This window comes from Oryctolagus cuniculus, chromosome 11 (assembly GCF_051225735.1).
Source record: "Oryctolagus cuniculus isolate XC-2025 breed Fujian yellow rabbit chromosome 11, ASM5122573v1, whole genome shotgun sequence".
In the NCBI taxonomy this organism is placed as follows: domain Eukaryota; kingdom Metazoa; phylum Chordata; class Mammalia; order Lagomorpha; family Leporidae; genus Oryctolagus; species Oryctolagus cuniculus.
In genome coordinates this window covers 98,907,519-98,932,500 of record NC_142877.1, presented here as the reverse complement: position 1 = coordinate 98,932,500, position 24,982 = coordinate 98,907,519, and the positions used below count along the sequence as shown (strand labels likewise).

At 46.0% G+C, this 24,982-nt stretch overlaps 2 protein-coding genes across 3 annotated transcripts in view; one reads left to right on the top strand and one right to left on the bottom strand.

The window, feature by feature from the left end:
* The window catches only part of ELK3 (ETS transcription factor ELK3), a 222,376-nt gene extending 209,322 nt beyond the window's left edge, over positions 1 to 13,054 (bottom strand). Inside the window, exons 1-2 of the mRNA XM_089308809.1 lie at positions 12,762 to 13,054; positions 11,480 to 11,556 (exon numbers count right to left, since the gene is read on the bottom strand). The gene's annotated coding sequence lies outside the window, so the exon portion shown is untranslated. The remainder of the gene's footprint in view (positions 1 to 11,479; positions 11,557 to 12,761) is intronic.
* A 958-nt stretch (positions 13,055 to 14,012) lies between these two features.
* The window catches only part of LTA4H (leukotriene A4 hydrolase), a 40,078-nt gene continuing 29,108 nt past the window's right edge, over positions 14,013 to 24,982 (top strand). For both annotated transcript variants that reach the window (XM_008256915.5, XM_002711212.6), the window contains exons 1-3: positions 14,013 to 14,233; positions 22,227 to 22,357; positions 24,295 to 24,415. In XM_008256915.5, coding sequence (XP_008255137.1) covers positions 14,075 to 14,233; positions 22,227 to 22,357; positions 24,295 to 24,415 — 411 coding nt within the window. In that variant the 5' untranslated portion in view covers positions 14,013 to 14,074. The remainder of the gene's footprint in view (positions 14,234 to 22,226; positions 22,358 to 24,294; positions 24,416 to 24,982) is intronic.

The following is a 24,982-nucleotide window of genomic DNA, read 5'->3' as shown; positions in this document are numbered from 1 at the left end:
GAGATTTGAGAATAATCTCTTCTGCTCAGTGCATGCTCTGCCTGCCAGGCTCCCTGGGCAGTGGTCCCATGTTCCAGACCCAATGGGCTAGTGGCATCACCTGCTGGCTGGTGGCATCACTCATGGGGTGGCCCCGCCCCTTCATCTCAGTGGAGCACCACCCACTGGCTCTCTGGGGTGGACGGTACCTTCCACGTGACTCTGCTGGGCAGCTTTTTTCCTAGGGCCCTTGCATTCTGGACCTGCAGTGGGTGGAGCAGCTCTGATCATCTCTGAATTGCGGTGGGGTCCTGCTTCCCTTTTCTTGCAGCCCCCCTTCTTTCAGTCTTGTTTTCCCCATTCCAGCTAGGCCCAGCTGGCAGGATTTCTACTAGGATAATCGCATCTCTGTTTCTGGTTTCTACTGATTAGCTGATTTATGTTCACACCAATACTCTTATCAAATAGCAAGTCAGGCCCACATGTAGCATTCTCTAAAACATGCTCGCTCGCTCGCTCTCTCTCTCTCTCTCTCTCTCTCTCTCTCTGTGTGTGTGTGTGTGTGTGTGTTTATGTCTCCCTCTTTCCCTCTCTCTCTTTCTTTGTGTTATGGACAAGCAGAGAATTTTCCAAATTGTTAAGTTCTGGTTCCTTTTGCTTAGCAATTTCTTCTTCATTTCTCTCCTCTTGTCTATTACTATCATTGGGAACCACTCTGCTCTTTCAACACTCTGCTCAGAAAGTGCCTCAGATAATTAATTTCATGGCTCAAAAACTCTGCCTTTGGTAAAACAACAAGGTGTTTCCTCCTCATGCAAAAACATATCCTTCAGTTCCACCTATTCTCTAAGAAGATTCAGGCTTTCTCTCCAGCTCTATTTTCTTTTAAAGCCCACGCCAGAATCCCCTTTAGCAATCCTTTCACAGCAGTCTTGACTCTTCCAGTATGTGCCTCAAAATTCTGCCAGCCTTCCCCATTGCCCCGTTCCAATATCTGCTTCTTTATTTGTTTGCATTTGCTATCACAGTACCCACTCCTGGAACCGACATCTGCTCGCATCAACTTCAGCTGCCACAACAAAATAACAGTGAGCAACAAGAAAATGACAGAACGAATAACTCTACCACAAGATAAGATGGGCACATTAGCAAACAAAATAATGACTGACAAGAAGGCAGGCCCTCCCACACTGAGATGGCTATTTAGAGTGAGGATTTAAATTCACCATTGCTAATGATGAACCATGCCATCAATGTATTTTGTGCCTTAAGATATTAATTATGTTGGCATATGTAGAGATTTTGCAAACATTTCTTTGTGTGTCCCCCAATTCTGACATGAACGAATGATTAAAGAGAGAGAGAGATCTCTGTATTATATTTCCACACAGCCCTCATCACTTCCAAGAAGATGCCCACTGACGTACGTCTTACAGCATCGTGTACCTGTCCACCTGCATACATCAGTCCCCAACTTACAAGAGTCCAATGCGTGTTAACAACTCTGTTACTTTACGGTGGTGGGAAGGCAACGTGCACTCAGCAGAAACCATACTTGGAATTCCGAATGTTAACCTTTGCCCACACTGGTGATATGTGGTACTTGTGGTGCCGGGTACTGGCAGGCAGCGGGCCTTCCTGGGGGAAGCACTCTCCAGCGTGTGGTGCAGCTAGGCGAGGATGTGTAGTAGGATCTGTGGGTTCAGGGCATGTTTTGACTGAAGGTATTTTTACTTAATGATGGGGCTGCATGGATGCAGCACCTCTGTGGCCTCCCACGCTGACCTCCAGTGGTTTCACTTTATCAGCCCCATTCTCCCAGGAAGCTGATGAACTTCTTCAGTACAAGTGGGTATCCATGCAGCCTCAGCCCTACGAGTGGTGCCTGACAACACCACATAGACACCCTATGCCTGCCGTGAGTGCCTGCTTCACTTTGGCCTAGAGTTTGGGGGCATTCTAGAATTTCCTTCTCCCAGTGAAGATCAAGAGGGAAAATGTGGGGAGAGGAGGGTGTGGGAAAAGTTTAAAAATGCAAAAAAAAAAAAAAAATCTCTAAAGTTTGTTCTGTTGTTGTCTCTTACAGGGCAGATCACAAAATATCAATATCTACTAGCCAGTATTACAAGTACCACATATCACTAGTCTGGGAAAAGATTAACATTCAAAACTCACAGTATGGTCTCTACTGAAAGCATGGCGATTTCCCACCATCATAAAGTTAAAACAAGAAATCATAAGGTAATCCCTAAGAGTGAAAGACCGAAAATCCTGAGAAACAGAGCCCTCTTAGACCAAGCCACAGCCCAGCTTCCAGGACTTGTCTTTCTTCCTGCCATCCTTTCTTTATTCCTCCCCCTTCCCTCTTTTCTTGTATTCTTTCCATATCTATTGTGGCTCCAACAGACTGAGTATGTTGCTTGTCCTGTAATGGGGGATGTGAGAGAGTTAAAGGATCTTAGGAACGTTAGATAGCACTTCAGCAACAATTACTTTTGTTATTTTTTAAAGATTTATTGTTTATTTATTTGAAAAGCAGAGTGACAGAGACAGTGAGAGAGAGAGAGAGGAGAGAGAGACAGTGAGAGATATTCTACCCAACTGGTTCACTCCTGAAATTCCTGGGCCAGGGAAAAGCCAGAAGCCAGAAGCTCCTTCTGGGTCTCCCATATGAGTGACATGGGCCCAAGTCCTTGGGCCATTTTCCTCTGTATTCCCAGGCATATTAACAGAAAGCTGAACCAAAAGCAGGGCAGCCAAGACTCAAACGGGCACTCTGATATGGGATGCCCATGTCACAAGCGACAGCTTAACCCAGTGCACCACAAAGCTGGAGCTTATATTTAATTTTTAAAGTATGTATTTGAGAGAGAGTGCTCTCTCATCTACTGGCTCACTCCCCAGATGCCTGCAATGGCTGAGGCTGAGCTGGGCTGAGCTAAAGCTGAACCCAGGAGCCAGGAGTTCAATTTAGGTCTCCCATGTGGGTACAGGGACCCAGTGACTGTAGCCATCACCACTGCTTCCCAGGGTCTGTATAAGCAAGAAGCTGGAGAGAGAGCTGGAACCAAAAGTGGAACCCAGGCACTCTGATGTGGGACACAGGCATCCCAGCTGGTGTCCCAAACTTACGCCAAAGGCCTGCTCCAGGGGGGAACATTTTAAACAGTAAAATCCCTACCAAGAGCACAAAAATGTCAAAAACCATGACACTGGACCACAAAAAGGCCACTTGTTCACAGCAGAAGAGTGGAACCAAGAAGGCCCAGCACCTCCTGGTTCAGCCCCAGGGGACGCCATATGCCTCTGGTGATTAAAGTTCTTGTAGTGTTCGAGTATTCACAAGTGACCACGAAAACACCATGAGCATTCATGTGAGAGGAACAAATAAATTCACAAGTACCAAACTGACAAATAGTGAGGACTGATGGTCAAAAAAGTTCACAGAAAAGGTGTACAATGAAGAAACTATGCATGGATTTCAAAATTTTTGTTGGAGCCAGCGCTGTGGCACAGCTGGTTAAGGCCCAGCCTGAAGTGCCGGCATCCCATATGGGTGCCGGTTTGAGACCCGGCTGCTCCACTTCTGATCCACCTCTCTGCTATGGCCTAGGAGAGCAGTAGAAGATGGCCCAAGTCCTTGGGCCCCTGCACCCATGTGGGAGACCCGGAAGAAGCTCCTGGCTCCTGGCTTCGGATCAGGGCAGCTCCAGCTGTTGCGGCCATCTGGAGAGTGAACAGAAGACCTCTCTCTCTCTCTCTCTCTCTCTGCCTCTCCTCTCTCTGTGTAACTCTGACTTTCAAATAAATAAATAAATCTTTAAAAAAATTTTTTTTGTTCCCCATATCAGCTTATCTTTTTTTTAAAGATTTATTTTATTTATTTGAAAGTTACAGAGAGAGGTAGAGACAGAGAGGTCTTCCATCCATTGGTTCACTCCCCAGGTGGCTGCAATGGCCGGAGCTGCACCAATCCGAAGCCAGGAGCCGGGAGCTTCTTCTGGGTCTCCCACGTGGGTGCATGGGCCCAAGGACTTGGGCCATCTTCTACTGCTTTCCCAGGCCATAGCAGAGAGCTGGATTGGAAGAGGTGCAGCCAGGACTAGAACTGGCGACCATATGGGATGCCGGCACTGCAGGCCAGGGCATTAACCCGCTGTGCCACAGCGCCGGCCTCAGCTTATCTTTTAATCCCATTTTCCACAAACTTCTTAAAGCCTCCCTCATGCATATATACATACGCATGCATGGAAAATTCACGTTCAAACAATTAAAGACAAAAAGAGCACAGGAAAATACTTAAGGAGAAAGGAGGCAGTGGACAGATAAGGGGAGAGGTGTGGGGGCCTCCCAGGTCATGACCTGGTTGAGTCACAAGGAAGGTGTGTGTGAGAAAGGGAGGAAGGAAGAGCCTGGCAGGAGAAGCAGATTCCCTGGAAGCCCAGGACAAGCGGCTTGGAAGGGAGGTAGAGGCCAGATCTAGGAGGCAGACGAGCATACGACTCTGTCCGCAGGGTACAAAGCCTCAGGGACACAGAAATAAGTTTGATTGACATCTGGGCTCTGTTGCCCAGCACGGTGCATACAGTTAATAGTGAAGTATTTTACAGTGCAGTGTTGCTGGGAGGGTCGATTTTGAATGTCCTCATCATGGAAGATGTCAAATGCTTGAAGTGACGGGTGGATTGGTTGACTTGATTCCACACTGAATTAAAAAATCATTACATCACCTTGTACACCATAAATCTGTGCAGATACTTTGTCAATATGTACCACTACTACTGATAATAAGAATAAATACTGAGACACCTGGGGGAGTAGCTGAAGAGTAAGCCAACTCTGAGCCTCTTACATGGATTTACTCAACTCTGGATTCCAAGTACGAGAAATCTTTCACTTAAATACGACGAGGGAGTGCACATTTAACTTCATGGAATATCTGGGTTCAAGTCCCAGCTCTGATCCTGACTTCAGCTCCTTGCCAGCGCAGACCCTGAGAGGCAGTGGTGATGGCTCAAATCATTGGGTCCCTGCCGACCATGTGAGAGACCTGAGTTGAGTTCTCAGCTCCTGGCTTTGGCCCTAGTCCAGCCCTAACCACTGGGGCATTTGAGGGAGTGAATCTGGATGAAAACATCTCCTCTCTCTCTCTCTCTTTCTTTTTCTATCTCCATCTCTCTCTCAAAAATCTTTTTTTAAGATTTCTTTTATTTGGGGCCGGCGCTATGGCCCAGTAGGTTAATCCTCCACCTGTGGCACTGGCATCCCATATGAGCGCTGGTTCTAGTCCCAGTTGCTCCTCTTCCAGTCCAGCTCTCTGCTGTGGCCTGGGAGGGCAGTGGAGGATGGCCCAAGCGCTTGGGCCCCTGCACCTGGATGGGAGACCAGGAAGAAGCACCTGGCTCCTGGCTTCGGATTGGTGCAGCTCCAGCCATTATGGCCACTTGGGGAGTGAACCAATGGAAGGAAGGCCTTTCTCTCTGTCCCTCTCTCTCTCACTGTCTGTGACTCTGCCTGTCAAATAAATAAGTAAAATCTTAAAAAAAAAAAAAAAAGATTTATTTTATTTATTTGAAAGAGTTACAGAGAGAGGTAGAGACACAGAGAGAGGTCTTCCATCTGCTGGTTCACTTCCCAGATGGCCGCAATGGCCAGAGCTGTGCTGATCCAAAGTCAGGAGCCAGGAGCTTCTTCGGGGTTTCCCACATAGGTGTAGGGGCCCAAGGACTTGGGCCATCTTCTACTGCTTTCCCATGCCATAGCAGAGAGCTGGATCAGAAGTGGAGCAGCAAGGACTAGAACCGGTATTCATATGGGATGCCGGCGCTTCAGGCCAGGGCTTTAACCCGCTGCGCCACAGCACTGGCCCTTCTCTCTCAAAATTTTAAAAAATATTTTTGAAGCCAAAATAGTAGCTACTTCCTCAAACACAGATGTGCAGATGAGAAGAATGTTCGGGAGGAATGCCTCTTAGAGTGAACGTATTTCAGGGGCCCGTGGCAGGAACCTGCTCTGTTGGCAAAGCAAGAGAAAGTGGGTTTGAAGCCACGTGACCTGAGACAGAAATACGGGTTTGGAAAGGAAACCCTGCAGACACTTGTCAAATTCTGCTCATGCTTTAGGCCATCAGAATACAAGGTGTAACTAGTTGCTGTGATGAAATATCCCGACTACTGAGGAGGAAAAATACACCCTGAGCTGGAGTCTGAGTCATAAAAAAAAAAAAAAAAAGAAAGAAAGAAAGAAAGAAAGAAATGGTATAGATGAAGCTCGCAAGCAGAAGTCCTGAGAGGAAAATCAAGTACAATCCAGAGCAACGGCTGCCAAGAATTTTTTCTTGTATCTTGGAAACAGCCTCTCTCTCTGCTTTCAACCACCTTTCGCCCGGCTCAAGCTGGAAGGTTGTTGAATGTGCATCAAAAATGACAGAATCCAGAAGCTGCCAAAATGATTTTTTGGCTACAGCAGTCTCAAAGGAAATTTCCTGGCACGGGTTAAGCTGTCCAGGTTTCAGAGCTGCACATCAAAAACCTAGCTACAGTCTATTCACCAACAGACAAGTACCGGAATGTCCAAAGTGGCAGCTTCCTAACAACCTAGAAGCAAAATTACCCAAACGCCCCTCCACAGTGGGAGAGATCCGTGCATCATGGCACATTCACACATGGAATCCTACTCAGCAGTGGGAGTGCACAATTGAGACAGGCACACAGAAAGACAGGGATCTCACCAATGTAATGTTGAGCCAAAGGAGCCAGGCGTGAGAGTGCACACTGTGTGTTTCCATGGATATAAAGGAAACAGACACAGAAGCACGTCACAGTGATATGTAATGCAGAGGCAAGGACTACCCCTGGGGAGTGGGATTTCTAGAGACATGAAGGGAACTTAAGGGGGCATCTAGTGGGGTGGTGGTGATGTTGTTCCTAATCTGGGAGCTGACTGTAGTGGGGTGTCTATGCAGCTCGTTGAACCATACACTTATGACATGTACATTTTTATAAGACGGTGCTATGGTTTGAATGTGTCCTCTCAAAAGTTCCTGTGTTGGGAAACTTAACCCCCAAATTCATGTTAATGGCATTTGGAGGTGGGATCTTTGGGAGGTGACTAGGACTACATGAGGTCATGAGGGTGGGGGCCCCATGATGGCTTTAATAGCTTTAGAAGAGGAGGGAGAGGAACCCCCGCTAGACTGGGACGCCCTCTGCCATGTTGTCATGCAGCAAGAATGCCCTCAGCAGAAGCAGCCATGCCAGTGCTGAGGTCCTGGTCTTCCCTGCCTCCAAAACCCGGGGTCAAACAGATGATCTGATCTTCAAGCTCTTCTTGTAGCAACCGAGGACTGGGACAGACAGACATTGCACCTAGCAGGTGAGCCTGAGAAATCAGCTGAGGGTTATGCGTGGAGTGGCAGGTGCTTTGTTGGAGATAACATTAAGGTGTTAATTGAGTACTGATTTGGGAGTCTAGGGAAGTGGACCAGGATAAAGGATTTAAAAAAAATATTTAAGAGGGCTGGCGCTGTGGCTTAGCAGGTAAAGCCACCACCTGCAGTGTGGGCATCTCAAATGAATGCCCGTTCAAGATCTGGCTGCTCCACTTCCAATCCGGCTCTCTGCTATGGCCTAGGAAAGCAGTGGAAGATGGCCCCAAGTCCTTGGGCCCCTGCACCCGTGTGGGAAGACTGAGAGGAAGCTCCTGGCTCCTGGCTTCGGATCAGCACAGCTCCAGCCATTGTGGTCATCTGGGGAAGGAACCAGCAGATGGAAGATCTCTCTCTCTCTCTCTCTCTCTCTCTGCCTCTCCTCTGTGTAACTCTGACTTTAAAATAAATAAATAAATCTTTAAAAAAAAAAAAGATTTATGGGGGGCCAGCATCATGGCACAGAGGGAAAAGCCACCACCTGCAATGCCTGACAACCTATATGGGCACCAGTTCCATTCCTGGCTGCTCCACTTCTGATCTAGCTCCCTGCTAAAGCACCTGGAAAATCAGTGGAAGATGGCCCACATGCTTGGGCCAGCCCTGAATCCACAAGGGAAACTCAGGAGAAACTCTAGGCTCCTGGCTTCGGCCTGGTCCAGCCCCGAGGATGTTGTGGCCATTTGAGGAGTGAACCCGTGGATGGAAGATCCCTCTCTCTCTCTGTAACTCTGCCTTCAAATAAATAAATATTTTTTGGTGCTGGTTTGACTCCTGGCTGCTCCACTTCCAATCCAGCTCCTTGTTAATTGCCTGGGAAAGCAGCAGAAGATGGCCCAAGTGCTGAAACCCCTGTATCCATGTGGGAGACCCAGATGAAACTCCTGACTCCTGGCTTTTTTTTTTTTTTTTAAGATTTATTTATTTATTTGAAAGCGTTACACAGAGAGGAGAGGCAGAGAGAGAGAGAGAGAGAGAGAGAGAGAGAGAGAGAGATCTTCCATCTGATGGTTCACTCCCCAATTGGCTGCAACAGCCGGAGCTGTGCCAATCCAAAGCCAAGAGTCAGGAGCTTCTTCCAGGTCTCCCACGCAGGTGCAGGGGCCCAAGGACTTGGGCCATCTTCTACTGCTATCTCAGGCCATAGCAGAGAGCTGGATTGGGAGTCGAGCAGCTGGATCTCGAACCAGCGCCCATATGGGATGCCAGAGCTTCAGGCCAGGGCATTAGCCCACTGTGCCACAGCACTGGCCCCCTGACTCCTGGCTTTGACCTTGCCCACCTCTGATTGTTGTGGCCATCTGGGTAGTGAACCAGCAGATGGAAGATCTCTCTCTCTCTCTCTCTCTCCATCTCTCTATCTCTTCCTCTCTTTCTGTAACTCTGACTTTAAAATAAATAAATAGACCTCTAAAAATTTTTTTTCTATCTCTTCATACGCACCTACTGTTGAATTACAAAGTAGCTCCAAATTTCAATTCACTTACACACTCTTACTTTTTAAAAAAATTTTTGGGGCTGGCGCTCTGGCTTAGCAGGTAAAGTTGCTGCCTGCAGTGCCAGCATCCCATGTGGGTGCTGGTTCAAGTACAGGCTGCTCCACTTCCCATCCAGCTCTCTGCTGTGGCCTGGGAAAGCAGTAGAAGATGGCCCAAGTCCCTGGGTCCCTGCACTTGAGTGGGAGACCCGGAAGAAGCTCCTGGCTCCTGGCTTCTGATCACCACAGCTCCAGTTGTTGCGGCCAATTGGGAAGTGAACCAGCAGATGGAAGACCTTTCTCTCTCTTTCTCTCTCTCTGTCTCTCCTTCTCTCTGTGTAACTCTGCCTTTCAAGTAAAATAAATCAAGTTGGCTGGACCAACTGAGGCTGGGGGTGCGTGTGGCTAGAACTTTATCCGGGTGGCAGAAGCCTAAAGTCTTGGGCTGTCTTCCACTGCTTTTCCCAGGCCACTAGCAGGGAGCTGGATCAGAAGTGGAGCAGCTGGGACTCAAACTGGTGCCATACGGGATGCTGGTGCTGCAGGTTGCAGCTTTACCTGCTATGCCACGTGCTGGCGCTGAACTTCAACATTCTCATCTCCTGCCCAGTTCAGCTTTCCCGGTGAAGTTAGTCTCCATGAAGTTAGAAATACACCAACTGTTTATTCAACATCTCCACTCAGTTGACAAAAGGCACCTCAAACTAAGCACAGAAAAGACTGAACCTCTGAGTTTATCACCCAGCCAGAGTTCCTCACAGTCTTCCCCCTCGCAGTTACTCAAGTTACATTCTCCCAAAGACTTCAGGGTATCTCCCACTCCTTTCCCTCACGCTCCAGATCTAGTCTGCCAAGAAGTCTCAGTAGCTCTGCCTGCAAAACTCTTGCCGAATTTGATCACTTCTCTCCAACGCTGACTCCTTTGTCCAAGCCACCATCATCCGCCCCCTCAGCATTGTTCTCTCACCTTCCTTCTCTGTCATCTTCTGCTCTGTCTTCTTGAAACAGCTACCAGTAAAACTCTCAGAACCGGAAGGACCTACATGTTTGTCTTCTACTAATGCAACGAGGCAAGAGGGAAGCAGCAGGGGTGATCTTGGAACTTTCTTTTCTTTCCTCTGGCCCATGTCTCCTAACACACACACATTTCCTCAATCTGTCTTCCACGCTGCTGCAGAGAAATCTTTCTAAAAGGCAAGTCTTGGTCATGCCTGGCCCAGTGAAGATCCCTGGCAACGTTTCACAGCCTTCAGGGTAAGTTCCGAGCCCCTCCTCATGGCATACAGCATTCTTTCAGGCTGAGTCCTTGCCTTCCCCTTGGGTTCACCTCCCAGGTCTACTCTACCTGTCCTCACCTCACTAACTACCTAGAGTTGCCAGACAGGGAAATATAGAAAAAAACACTTCTGGAGAGATAACACACACGAAAGGAAGTGAGATGTGAGATAGGGTGCCATGAAGGAGCAGGTACAAAGTTAGGTAGCCAAGGGCAGAGTTCGTCAGGGGAAGGGGGAAGGCTGAGACGAGAGATAAGTGGAAATGAGGTCCTTTAGGGTCTGGGGGCCATGATCAGACTCTGGGGTTTTCGTCACTTCCAGCCCATCAACATTGCAGTTGACCAACCTGTACAATGACATTTGGTTTCCACCTCAGAGGTGGAACATCGTCAGATGGGATATTAAGCTGAGACACTTACATAACTGACTTCTGCAAGGAGGAGACAGGAGGCAGAGTTTCACAAGGAGCTGTCATCAAAGGATTACCAGGCCACTGAAGCAAGCAGAGCCAAGGGAGCAAGCCCTTCTGTCCCAAGGTGAACCCAAGTGGAAGAACACCTGGCTGAGGGGTCCAGCTCCATTGCTGCGGTTTTCTATGTCATTTCTCAGCAAGGTAGGGATTCTCAGCTCTTATAAGCGTCAGATGCAAAATCACCACCACCATCACAAAACAGGAACTTAAACGAGAAATGACACTCATCTTTCCTTGTAATCTTCAGATTAAGGAAAAACATAAAACACATACAAATATATTAACTGAATATTATTATATACTGTAAGTGTCATTTTAAAAATTATTGTCAAACCTTACCTTTAAAGAAAAGTCTCTGCATGTTATCTTTTAATTTATTGGATTGTTATACCAAAAATTCTAGTATTTGAAAATGGGCCTTAAATCAAAAGATGCAGACCACTACTGGAGACACCGGTGAGACCTTGAAGGATTTGAAGCAGGGTGGAGAGATGATTAAATGAGGGAAGTATCTGTGCACCAACTGAAATTTCCTGTCAACACATTTCCAAACACCACCTTGGATCGTTGCAATGTCTTTCTAGAGCTCTAATTCAGCATGACTTGCTTTGCTGAACAAACCTTAGTTGCATCTCATTTCCGAGGTCTTTCTAAACTCTCTTGCTCACAAAACCAAGAAAGTATAAATATGAAAATTATCCCAGTGATCCAAAGAAAACCCAACTGCAACAACAATACCAGCTAATATGTAACGAACGCTCACTCTCTGCCCAGCACAGGGCTCAGCACCTCACCTGCATTAGCTCAGTTCATCTTTTCAGTAACTCCCTAAGGCACATGGACTTTACCTCAATTTTCTCCGAGGTGAGCAGCACAGGTGGGATAACTTCTTCTCATCTTGAAAATATCAGGGACTTCAAAATGTCTGTGGAAAAAAACAGAATTAAAAGATAACCTTGTTTTCATACCAAAAAAAATTTTGAAATCTCAGAAGTCTTTTCATAATATGCATTTTCCATGCATTTTTGAAGACTTCTCATATATATACTAATTCTTTAAAGAGTTTTTATATAGATCATGTTTTTCATCTTAACAAAATCTCCTTTCGTAAACAGACCCTGATAGTACCTTTATTTTATAGATGCAACAGGAATCCTCTTTTAAAAAGCATCCCCAACCCATGAGCACATATAAATAATACTCCCCTTATTTTTGAATTGCGAATTTTGTGCATTCTGTCTTCAGAAGTCAGTAGTATCTTAGAAGAGCATTCCTACTGTCTGTCTTTTGATTAGTCTATTGATCAGCTGAGGAACTCACTTGTGGTTTTTCTGAAAATATCTTTTCTTGAACACAGGTGGCATATATACCAGTGGGTTCCTGATAATCAATACTGTAAGATGACGACAATGATACTCTTTCTATTAAAACAATGTCCTTTCTCCATTCTGATTAAAAAGGATAATTTGATTGTATATTATTTGGCTAAATCAATGTTATTGTATCATATTTGTTATCCTAGTTTGATGACCTAAAAAAGGCTTGCAAATGTTGATCATGTCAGAGTCTTAGGCCTTATGAGATTAAGCAATCATCACCACTATCATACTAATAGTAGCTAACTTGTAACACATGCACATGCAAAGTTCTGAATTTCATAATTAATGCTGTTTTTGTTTTATTTTGCTTTCCTTTGGCTTGCGGCAGCCAACACAAGGATACCTTAGTGAATAACGTATTTTCCTATTTCTGGTGCCAGATGTAATGTTCAGATCACTTTTGATAAGAGAATTGAACTGTACCAACATGCTCAATCCATCAACTCCCCCCCACACGTCTTAAATTTTCACTTTCTTCTTCTCTAGAAACCCTTTCATCTCTGTATCTAAACATATTAAACTCTCTCTTGCCTTAAAAAATTATAAAACACTTTCCCTTGTGCATGCCTTCCTAGCTGTCTCTTTCATCTTCCCTGCGGACGCTGGCCAGGCATCTTGACAGAGCGGCTTCTGGTCTACTTCTGCCCCGCTCGTCATTGCTCAATCCGCTACTCCCTGGCTTCCACCTTCAACGACACCCCAGAAGTCAGCTGAAACCACCGCTTTCCTCACTCCCGCCTCGTTGCCATACCAAAGGGGAACGTTCCCTCCTCGTCTCAGAGGGCTCTTGCTAGAGCCGCCCCTTCCTCCAGCCCCGGTGTAAAATTCACTTGTGGCGTCCTCCCAGCGCCCAGCGTCGCGGCTCCTCTGCGGGCTCGTTCCGCTGGAGCTGAGCTCACCGCCGAGACGGCTGCACCTGCTGGGGTGTCCGCAGGTCCACCTGACACGGCCCCGCGGCTTTGCCTCCCACAGGTGCTGCCCTCCTCACGCTGCAGACGGGACTTAGCATCCTGCCTTTCGATCTGTCCTCTACCCTCACGAATTACCGCCCTCCGCCAGGCCTCCCAGCGTCCTCCTCGTGCCCTCAAGCCTAGAGGCACGGCTGTGTGAGGCCCTGGAGACCCGACCTCGCCCCATTTCCCCAGTCCCACTCTGCGACCCCACCCCGACTTTCCCTCACGGGCCGGAGGGCGCCAGATCGGAGGCACAAGCCGCAGCCCCGCATTCCCATTGCCGCCAGCGCACAATCTTGTCACAGAATTTTCTCTTCACACTTCCTAAGACTGGATTTTCTTAGAGGGGAATGTTGGCTAATGCTGTTTTGGATCTCTAAGGCTTGGAAATGTGCCTAACAGGCTCTGACAGGGACAGAAATGAGCTCACTTGTACTTGGATACCACCATGGCGCTGGAAATGCACTCGCTTCTGAAGGGTTGTCAACACAGCTAGCCGGCATCAATCACCACTAAGCCAGTGGAAGGGTCGGGGGAAAAAAAAAAACTTCATTGTGCCTCCCCGTCGGGGAATCGAACCCCGGTCTCCCGCGTGACAGGCGGGGATACTCACCACTATACTAACGAGGAACTGCACGAGAAGTGGCCTTCTGACAGGTCCTTTATATGTTTTGATCCCGCCCGCTCCTTAACTTCCACAGGATTTGTTACCGTCGTAGTCTTCCTCTAAGTTAAACGCAAGCGTTCAATTTGCTCTCCCCGCTGTCTTTCTCACCATTTCCCTCGAACCATCCCTCCTCTAACTGCTCCCGCCTCCCTCCGCCTCTTCCTTCGTCTCTGGCTCCTAGAACCATCTCGGTCCCCTGACCACCCCCAACACACACGCTCCCAGGCAGCCAAGCGCGCGCCTTGTCGCGCTGCACCACGGGAATTGTAGTTCCGCCTTCACCGTCCTCCACGCTCCTCTGGCTTCAGAAAACTCCCTTTCCCGGCGTGCGCCGCGAGTCCCTCCTTTTCTTTTTCTCCCTCCCTCTCTCCTCTCAGTTCTCAGTCGAAGTGTGGCGGCTGAGTGTCGGTGTGCGGATCGGTGTGCGGCGGAACCCCCAGAGCCATGCCCGAGATCGTGGATACCTGTTCTTTGGCCTCTCCGGCCTCCGTCTGCCGGACCACGCACCTGCACCTGCGCTGCAGCGTCGACTTCACCCGCCGTGCGCTGACTGGGATCGCAGCGCTCACAGTCCAGTCTCAGGAGGACAACCTGCGCAGCCTGGTACGGTGGGCGCCTGCCCAGTGCCCACTTCTCCCCGGCCGCCCACCCAACTCCCGACCCACTCCTAGGCCCCGCGGGACCCAAGATCTCGGCTTACTCCGCCCCAGTTCTGCCCAGACCGGTGCCCCTTCGCAGCCCCCAGCCCGCCTTCTGCACCTCATCTTCAGCCTCCACTCATCATCTCTCAGCGTCAGCCCCTGCACGCGTTCTCTCACCCCCTGGTACCCTCCTGCGTCCCTGGGAGCACCCAGCGCGAGGTCCGCACCCCCGCGCCCAGCTCTCAATCTCATCTCTGCAGTCTGGTCCCTCCCGCTATAACTAGTTCCCGGCGCCCAGCGTGGCCTCCCCTTTGCCCCGGCCTTCCGCCCAGAACCCCCTCCTCAAGCCCCAGCCTTCTCGCTTGCGCTTGGCGGCCCACAGTCGGATCCAAGTCTCGGATCCCGCAGCCGGAGGGTGCCTGATCCCACGCCTCGGTCCCCGGCACCTCCGTGTCCGCCCGCAGGTCCGCAGGATCCCGCCGCTAGCCTCCTTTCCTCCATCTCCCTGCCACTGAACTGAAGCCTCTCTGGATTTGCAGCACCGTCAGACCTCTTCTCTCTGCCCTGCCCCGAAACATCCAACCTCTGCTTTCTAACTCTAGGAGCAACCTTTGTCTTCGGGGTCCCTCCTCCGCTTGATTCTTAGCTCTGCCCTTAACTTGATGGGTGGGACATTCCAGCTTTCTAAGGATGGCTCAAATACGGTTTATCAGTAGTTGCTTCCAGCGAGCAAGTCATAACCACACTGCTTAGGAAATATGCACCTCTCTGAGCTGTCTAAGCATTTGTGTAAAGACAGACTTAAGTTCATGGAACGCTGTTCAGTGGTTTCTGTCTGTACTGCATAGCCTGTGTTCCGCGTTCCTACTCAGACTGTCTGGGGGCATGTGGATTGTGCCTTCCAGCCAGAGAATGTCCTGGAAGAGCATTTTAGACATAAGAGGAGCACGGAAAGGCCAGCTTCTCACCAGGACAGGGTGATAGAGTTTATTTTGCACAGTGGTTCTAGCTGGTAAAGCAATCAGATCGGGCATGCTGTAAGCTTGAGGACAGAAATTAGTGAGGCCAAATAATTGGGTGAAATTACTAGTGTAGCATTGGTAGCTTCTGTCCCTCTTTTTCCTGTTTGTATAGAAGGTCTGTGTTTTGAGGTCGCTGATGTGAATTAATGAAGTCCCTTTCTTTCTTACTCTTTGTCCTTTAACATTTTGCTAGACTCATGGATTTGAACAACAGGTCGACTCCTCCGGGTATATATGTATAATAAGTAACCACCAAGAGTACTGTAAAAAAGACATGATAAGTGTTATAAGCAAGAAAGGAACTGCTTCCTTGTAGGTTGCACTTTGGTCTTCTTCAAGTACTGTGCTATCTTTTATTAAGTCAGGGCAGCTTTACCTGGGCTGCGCCAAAGTCAAGTCCTGTTTCATTGCCGTCTCTCCTGTTATTGAAAGAAAGTGGCCCTTGATAGTTGATCACTGCTTACTATAACCGTCTGCTCTGATCTGGTTTTTAAAAAGAAAAGCTTTACCTCTGCCTCCCGACTAAGCGAGAGTCGCCAGGATGCTTAGTTGTGGAAAAGATTGTCCCAGTCTGAACACCTGCCTGTGGTTTTCAGAAAAGTAAAGCTTTTATGTTTTCTGGTTGGCATGTCTGTTTAGTAAAGTAGAGCCTGGAATTTTTAAAATGCTAGATTTTATACAAGGAGGGCTATTTGTAGTACAAAGTGACATCTGTTTATCATTTGCTTATTCATGACAATAACCCAAGACTAGGATCTGTTTTATGTATTGACTTATTTCTGAAGTTAGCTTGTTTCCCCCTCTCCTGGAGGTAGGGACTGTTTCCTATCTCATTATGTCTCACGTTTCTAGTATAGCACCTAGCATGTAGAAAGCTCTCAGAGGTTTGGTTAGTGGATGGATTTAATACTTGTATGGGCTACCTTGAGAGTCGTGCTAACTGGATCTCCAAGGTGAGATGGCATGTCCCTCATCACCACCCACAGAAGGGCCAGGGCCAGTGCTGGGTGAGGAGACGTCATATTTTTTCTACTCCATTCTCAGTGTTCTTGTTGCTGAAGAACTTGATGCTATTAGAACTAATTCCCAGCTTTATAAAATTATCTTCAAGTTTTGACTAATTTACATTGATGCTTGGTATACAAAATTTGTGGCAATTTTCAAGCATTTGTTTCTTGGAGTGAAATTTTTAATTTTGGGTGGTAGGATGGGGTGGATATTCTCTGAGTTGGTGGCTCAAACAGGCTTCAGCATCATGGCTGAGATCATGTATTGGAAAGAGGCAGAAGCCAGGGACTGAACACAGCTTCCTGTCACTACAAAGCCTGTGTCTTCCCCAAGTAAATGGCTGAGCTGTGGATCAAATCCAGGTGCTGGTTTTGGTTTGGGTTTTAAACCATAATCTTGGCCGGCGCCACTGCTCACTAGGCTAATCCTCTGCCTGTGGTGCCGGCACTCCGGGTTCTAGTCCTGTTTGGGGCGCCGGTTCTGTCCCAGTTGTTCGTCTTCCAGTCCAGCTCTCTGCTGTGGCTCAGGAAAGCAGTGGAGGATGGCCCAAGTGCTTGGGCTCTGCACCTGCATGGGAGACCAGGAGGAAGTACCTGGCTCCTGGCTGTGCATCAGTGTAGTGCGCCGGCCGTAGCTGTCATTTGGGGGGTGAACCAACAGAAGGAAGACCTTTCTCTCTCACTGTCTAACTCATGTTTGTTTTTTTTTCTTCATAGCCCTCTACAGATAACAAGTAGAAAATGTAGAGACAGTAATGAAACATAAAGTTTTTAAAAAATTCTCTACTTTGTAACATATACATTATAAAATTATAAGTAATTAAAGCATCGGAGAAAGAAAAAGGATAGGAAAACATGGTATAAAACCCAATACACATAAAAAGAAATAGGCCACAAGGTTGACATGGGACTTCCCAGCAGTCTCTGCAAAAAGGGAATTAGTTATATATGTCTCATGACGATTGGCCAGCCATTTAAAATTGCAACCCTTTTTGGGGAACATTGATCAAAGAGGAAATAGTAAATTATATCATCAATAATATCCTATCATAAGTAGGGCTTTTTTAAAAAAATGATTTGAGAGTATTTTTTTTAAGAGATTTTATTTATTTATTTGAGAGGTAGAGTTACAGACAGTGAGAGGGAGAGACAGACAGAAAGGTCTTCCTTCCATTGGTTCACTCCCCAGATGGCCACAGCAACCAGAGCTGCGCAGATCCGAAGCCAGGAGCCAGGTGCTTCTTCCCAGTCTCCCATGTGGGTACAGGGGCCAAGCACTTGGGCCATCTTCTACTGCTTTCCCAGGCCAGAGCAAAGAGCTGGATTGGAAGAGGAGCAGCCGGGACTAGAACCGGTACCCATATGGGATGCCAGTGCTGCAGGTGGAGGATTAACCTACTGTGCCACGGCGCTGGCCCTGATTTGAGAGTATTTCAAAAAATTAGTGGAGGGGCAGGTATTTGGCCTGGTGGTTAAGACCAATTGGGCCAGCCACATCCCATATTGGTATGCCTGCATCAGTACTCAGCTCCACTCCAGCTTCCTGCTAATACAGACACTGGAAGGGAACAGTGATAGCTCAAATGATTCAAGTTCCTGCCACCCACAAGGGAGACCTGGGTCCTGGCTGTGGGCCCACAGCTGGAGCTGTTGCATGCATTTGGAGAGTTAGTGAACTAGCAAATGGGCACTCTCTCTCTCTCTCTGCCTTTCATATAAATAATTTATTTTTAAAAGCTAATGGTAAAATAGACTTAAAGGTAAATTTGGGGCTAGTCTTGTGGCACAGCAGGTTAATCCACCATCTGCAATGCCAGCATCCCATAGCAGAGGACCAGTTGCTCTGCTTTCAATCCAGCTCCCTGTTAGTGCTCCTGGGAGAGCAGTGGGACAGCAGGAGTACCTGGGGCCCTGTCACCCACACAGGAAACCCAGATGGAGGTCCAGACTGCTGGCTAGCCCAGCCCTGGCTCTTGTAGCCATTTGGAGAGTAAACCAGCAGATAGAAGATCTCTGTCTCCCTCTCTTACTCTGCCTTTCAAATAAATATATAAAATCTTTTTTAAAAAATAAATTTATTTTAGTACACCAGACATTTTTGAGATTCATGCAGTATTTTCATAGTGCACATTTCCCCTTGCATATGGGTATCTTGGCCTTGCATATAGTCGGTGCTCAGTAAATGTTGAGAAGTACTAATTCCAACTTGACAGGTATCCAGTTCCCTTTGCTTCTCTTTCTGATTACAGTTCTTGACCACTTGTTGAATTAGCATTTAATAGTGAAATTCGAAAGGGAGTTTCTTAAGTGATTGGAGGATAATAGTTGCTGCTTGGCACTTCAGATATACTGCTTACATGTTGCATTTTCTGTTTCCTAGAACTTGTTTTCTCGCATTAACTGACACTAATTTTAGTTGGTTAAGAGGGAGAGAGGCTGACTATTCTCTGCTTTACTCCCCGGCCCACGGCTGGCCAGGACTTGGCAAGCTGAACCTGGGAGCCAGGCGGGAACTCACTCCAGTTCTTCCACCTGGGCGGCAGGTGGCAGGAAGTGAGCCACCACTCCAGAGTTCTGGGCTGTTCGCTTTGACCTGGCCCAGACCTGGCTATTGCAGCCATTTGGAGGGTGAACCAGCAGAGGAAAGATCTCTTTCCGTCATTCTTCCTTTCAAGTAAAGAAAAAAAGAAATCTTTAAAAATCATAATGTAATACAGTAAGCACTATAGGCAAGGGTAGAGCATACTGCTAAAACATGAAAAGGCTTTCACAAAATATAATTATAACAATAACTGACTCCTGATTTTGAACAGATATGAGAGTTTAGGGGACCAACGCTGTGGCATAGCAGGTAAAGCCACTGCCTGCAGTGCCAGTATCCCATATGGGCACTGGTTCAAGTCCTGGCTGCTCCACTTCCAATCCAGCTCCCTGCTATGGCCTGGGAAAGCAGTAGAAGATGGCCAAGTGCTTGGGCCCCTGCACCCATGTGGGAGACCTGGAAGCTCCTGGCTTTGGATTGGCACAGCTCTGGCCATTGTGGCCATCTGGGGAGTGAACCAGCTGGTAGAAGACTTTCTCTGCTTCTGCCTCTCTGTAACTCTGCCTTTCAAATAAATAACTTAAAAAAATAATTTAGGTAATACAGAAAATGGAATGTGTCCCCCTGGACCTAATTAGTTCATCTTTAAGGTTATAAGGACTATACGAGTTGTTAAAAAATAGATATTCATTCAAATCAAGTTCTTAAATTAGATATTCAGAAATGGGTATTAGAATATCTGTTTTTTTTGACAGAGATATAAACAGTGAGAGAGAGAAACAGAAAGGTCTTCCTTCCGTTGGTTCACCCCCTAAATGGCGCGCTACGGCCGGCACACTGCGCCGATCCGAAGCCAGGAGCCAGGCACTTCCTCTTGGTCTCCTATGTGGGTGCAGGGCCCAAGCACTTGGGCCATCCTCCACTGCACTCCCGGGCCACAGCAGAGAGCTGGCCTGGAAGAGGAGCAACCGGGACAGAATCCGGAGCCCCAACCAGGACTAGAACCCAGGGTGCCAGTGCCTCAGGTGGAGGATTAGCCTAGTGAGCTGCGGTGCTGGCCAAATATCTGGTTTTCAAAATTTTTTAATTATTCGAGAGGCAGAGGCACTTCTTTTCATCCTCTGATTTATTCCCCAAATTCGTGCAATAGCCAGGGCTGGACTCAACTGGAGCCAGGAGCCAAAACGCAGTCTCGGACCTCCCATGTGGGCAGCAGGAACTCAGTGGTGACTTGAGCCTCCGCTGTTTCCCAGGGTCTGCATAAGCAGGAAGCTGGAGTTGGGAGCCAGAGGCAGGAATTTAACTCAGGTCCTAGGCTAAATGCCCATTCACTCTATTAGTCTTAGTAAGATACTTCCCCTATATTCTGGATAGACAAGTGCTGGAAGATAAGCCAGTTCTAATTTAGAGAAACAGTAATGGTTGAGGTACCCCAAAAAGAAAATAACCTGGAAGAAATGATCGCCCATTAGGAGGGAAACAGATGATGCTCATAACACATTGGGCTTCCCTGAAAATAAGAAAAAGAAAATTAGACCAGGATAGAAATTTCATCCCAAGCAAAAATTGAATCTAGAGAGGTAGGAATGAAACTTAATGATTACCTTTGTGACTCTTTTCTTGAGCTTATCACCCATGGTTAGCGAATATAAGAGAAGCTGTTGGGAAATGAGTGTTTCTTGGCATTCCAGCCCCCCATGCTTTTCCAGGTCAGATTCAGGAAAAGGAAGGCAGATGCCAAAGACAGGGAGATGAGGTAGGAGGGAGTCCTGATAGGCCCTGGCCTTACCTAGGAAGGAGGTAGAAGGAAAGAAAGGTAAATATGAAAACAGTTTGAAGGGAAAAAATACAACTTTCTGACTGGCTACGTGAGATCACTGTGTATTATTTGTATGAAACCTTACTTACCTTGAGTTTTATGAACAGAGTCAAGGAAACAGGAAAGAACTGGCTTAGGGCATAATGATGGCTTCATTTTTATAAGCCTGTTGAATATGAATTGATACTTCCCATGAAAATGTTGAGTGAGCAAGTAAAGCTGTTTGGCTGGCATACTGGGGGAGGGGTGGTGATACAGCTGTAGACTGGCAGTCGTTTGCATGGTGAAACTATCTGAAGATGTGGCGGGAGAACTAGGGAGTGAAGAATATGATAAGAAAAAGAACCAATGCTAGATCATTGGGCTACATCCATGTTTGAAAGAAGGGAAGGAAAAAGCATTAGGCAAGTAGGAGAATGTTTATACGTAAAGGCAGAGAAGCCAAGGAAGGGGGTTCAACCCAATGGCGTGGTCCATAGTCAGAGGCCAAAGTTGTTGGACAGAAAAGACCTAGTTGACCAGAGGGACTGCGCTTCTCTAGCAATGGAGCCAGAGACCATATTGAGGAGGGGGAAGGATAGAGTAAATGGTGAGGAAGTGGGAGTAGCAACCACAGTTGTCTTTGGAATTTAAGAAAAGGAGAAAGGAAGGAGTGGGTAGATGGGTCATCAAGAAGTTCCAGAAATAATATGTGAGGCTTGTTGTTTCGGTTGTTTAGAAGCAGTTTTGTAGCGTAGAAAGGTTGAACATTCTGCAGCATGATTAGTTGAGAGGTAATGAAAGGGTATGGTTTCTAGTACTCAGGAAATACTCAGACACTTGGTTCCCCCACCCCTTCCTCCCCAAAACATTAGCCTTTGCTGGCCATGGCAAGTAGGTGTAGTCTGCAGGGTCGTTTGTTCAGAGTTGCTGTATGAGGTTGGGCTTTCTAGATGTACAACAATGATGTATGAGTACAGTCTGCTTATGTGCCTGAGAAATGCCAGATTTGGTTTAATTTTGGGAGATTTGAAACAACACTTTAGGAGTATACTATACTCAAGTGAGTATACTGTATTTGGGAGTACACTATGGGACTGGACTCTGAGTTCCAGGAAGAAATGATAAGATACATTGAGGAATCAGAGTTATAGGTGTAGTTCTTCATATGAGAGAAATTAAGTAGACAGAATTGAAGACATTTTGATTTAGATTTGACTTTTACTTAAAGCCCCAAATTTGTGTGATTGTGCCAGAATTACATTACATATATAACATATATATAAAATACATGCATTCAGTAAAATGAAATACATATATATGTATGTATTTTATATATATTTTTATATATATATATATGTAATACAAATCTTAAAACCTAGAAATTTTCAGGAAGTTTAAGCCTGGAAGTATGAAACCTAGATTCACTTTCAACTCTTTTAATTCCTAGAATTTCCTCTATAGTTTATTCTCCATAAGCAGCTTGTTTTACTCTGTAATTATTGCAGTTAGCCCTTATCTAATACTAGTTTTTTTTATGATGTGAAAACTATTTCTTATTATTTAAAATATTAATTTAATTTTAGACTTTGGATACCAAGGACCTCACCATAGAAAAAGTGGTGATTAATGGGCAAGAAGTCAAATATGCTCTTGGAGAAAGACAAAGTTACAAAGGATCACCGATGGAAATCTCTCTTCCTATTGCTCTGAGCAAGTATGAATGTTATCTTCTTTCTCTTTCATACCTGAATAACGAGAAATAATTTTAAGTAATTTGGACAGTTCTCCTTTCCCTTGTTTCATTTGTGGATATGTAGCTGTTGGTATACCACTCCTACTGATCTGTTCAAATTGAAGCTTATAGCAAAAATTATCTATTCTTAAGATACCAAGGAGATTCATTGTCTGAAATACTCAAGACCAGGACTTTGGGTAACTGTTACTTCTTTAATCCTCATCATTTTACCAATGCCTAGAGAGACATCATCAGGAAGTATTTGGAGAGAACCTGGGGAGCTTTCGCAAGCTGCATGTTCCTCAGTCTTGCCCCAGAGCCCAGCTCCTTTTGTTAGTGGAACAACAGTAATAATGTCAGTAACAATAATGACTGTGCTGTTGCTATGTACTGCTTTTGGATACATGCTTTAGATGCATTTCCGTATGATCTTTATAGTAATCCTATGCAGTATGATCTGTACTTTATCAATTAGGAAAGGAAATAGCAGAAATAAAATAATTTACTCAAGGAAGAACCAGGCAGAATTGCCATATTGGGAGTGTCTGCCTTCTCTTGATTATACCTGGGTGGGGGGCAGAGGAGTGAAAACCGTTGGTCTGGAACAAGGGTGACCCCTCACCTTTCAGCAGCCATGTTTTCACGCCTTCTTCGCCCCTTTAAAAAGCAGAAAGAAACCCCCCAGGCATAACCCCATTCTACAGATGAAAAAACTGTGTCATAGGGAGGGTAAATACTTTGCCCAGGTTCACAGCTCCAGCAGGTGTTACAGTCTGGATCAGACACAGGCAGGGCGATTGGTGCCCAGAGCTCTTGCTGTTTCCTCCTCGTTGGTGCTTCTGAAAGGATCTGCAAGGAAGAGGTCGTTTTTGTGGGCTCCACTCTGTAGGAGATTGATAAACTTCAGTAAAATACAATCTACATGAAGGACTAGAGAGAAGAGACAAAATCAAGCACACATGTGTTTATCACTAAGTTCAGCAGACGTAACAAATCCTCTCGAAGGTTCTGAGTACTCTCCATCTCTTGACTTAGCTGTTGTGGACCAGCAAGTTTACAGACTAGCACTGCTCTATGCATGCATCTGCACCTACCATGGTGGTAGCTGAAGTTCCAAAATTATTTTTTCACTTTCCAACTGTCATAAAAGACCAAATGGTGACACGAAGTGTGTGACACACTGGGAGATACTCAGCTAATGTTAGCTCCTTACGTCTTCATTAGCAGTTAGCATGGTAGAGTGAAAAAAACCACACAGGCAGGCACTGCCACAGGAAAGCCAACAGGCAAACTTATCCAAGGGTTTGGCACTACAACTTACTCTCAGTCCATAATGAGATCGCATGCAGTATTCTTTCTGTCATTTACCGTACACACAAGCGTACTTCAAAAAGTTCTTGGGAATGGCTGGCGTTGTGGCACAGCAAGTTAAGCTGCCTCCTGCAACACTGGCATCCCATATTAGGGTGCCAGTTCCAGTCCCGGCTGCTCCACTTCTGATCCAGCTCCCTGCTCATGTGCCTGAAAAGGCAGCAGAAGATGGCCTAAGTATTTGGGCCCCTGCCACCCACACGGGAGACCAGGATGCAGTTCAGCCTGGCCCAGCCAGGACTACCAGGCCATCTGGGGAGTCAGTCAGCGATGAAAGAGCTCTGTCTCTCCCTCCCTGTTACTCTGCCTTTCAAACAGATAAAATAAATCTATTTAAAAATGAAGTTCATTGAAAAACAAAATTAAATGTTAATTTATTTTGGTGCCAAAATTTTGGGAATCCATGCATAGTTTTTTCATAATACTCATTTCCCATGAACTTTTTGAAGACTCCATGTATTATGAGTTTATATTATTCACTATATGTATTATAAATTTTAATCAGGAAGAATTATACTCTAATAGATTTTTTTTATCTCATACAGAAATCAAGAAGTTGTGATAGAAATTTCTTTTGAGACATCTCCAAACTCTTCTGCTCTTCAGTGGCTCACTCCTGAACAAACCTCTGGGAAGGAGCACCCGTATCTCTTCAGTCAGTGCCAGGTAAAAAGCATTCCAGGGTGATTTATTGGACAGAAAGTTCCCAGCACGTGCAGTTTCATCAAACAAGATGGATAGCGGTCTTATGAATGTGTGGATCTTATTTTATATAGTGTTTACTTTATACTACAAAAGTTGCATAGTTTCATTTGTATCTCTTGCTATTAACACATTTGTGTGTTATTTTGAAAAATAATCTTTTAATTGGAAATGTGTTTATCTAAATTATATTATCTAGGTTTTTTTTTTATATTCCTAGAACCTAGAACATGCCATAGAGTGGGCGCTAGGTGTATGATCATAAAATGAAAGGAAAAGATTAATAAAACAAAAGTAAGGTACTGGTTATGAAACATGCTAAAGAAGTGGAAAGTATAAGATCAGGTTCCTAAACAACTCTGGACATTATTACTCAGAAGTAACTACTATTGGGTTTAGAATGGAGCCTTTCTAGATTTTTATTACACATTTACTAATATGTATGTATGTATATGTATATATATATATATATATATAATTAAGGATAAAAAGCCATAATCAGAGACAATCTGTCACTAAGATTATAAAAGT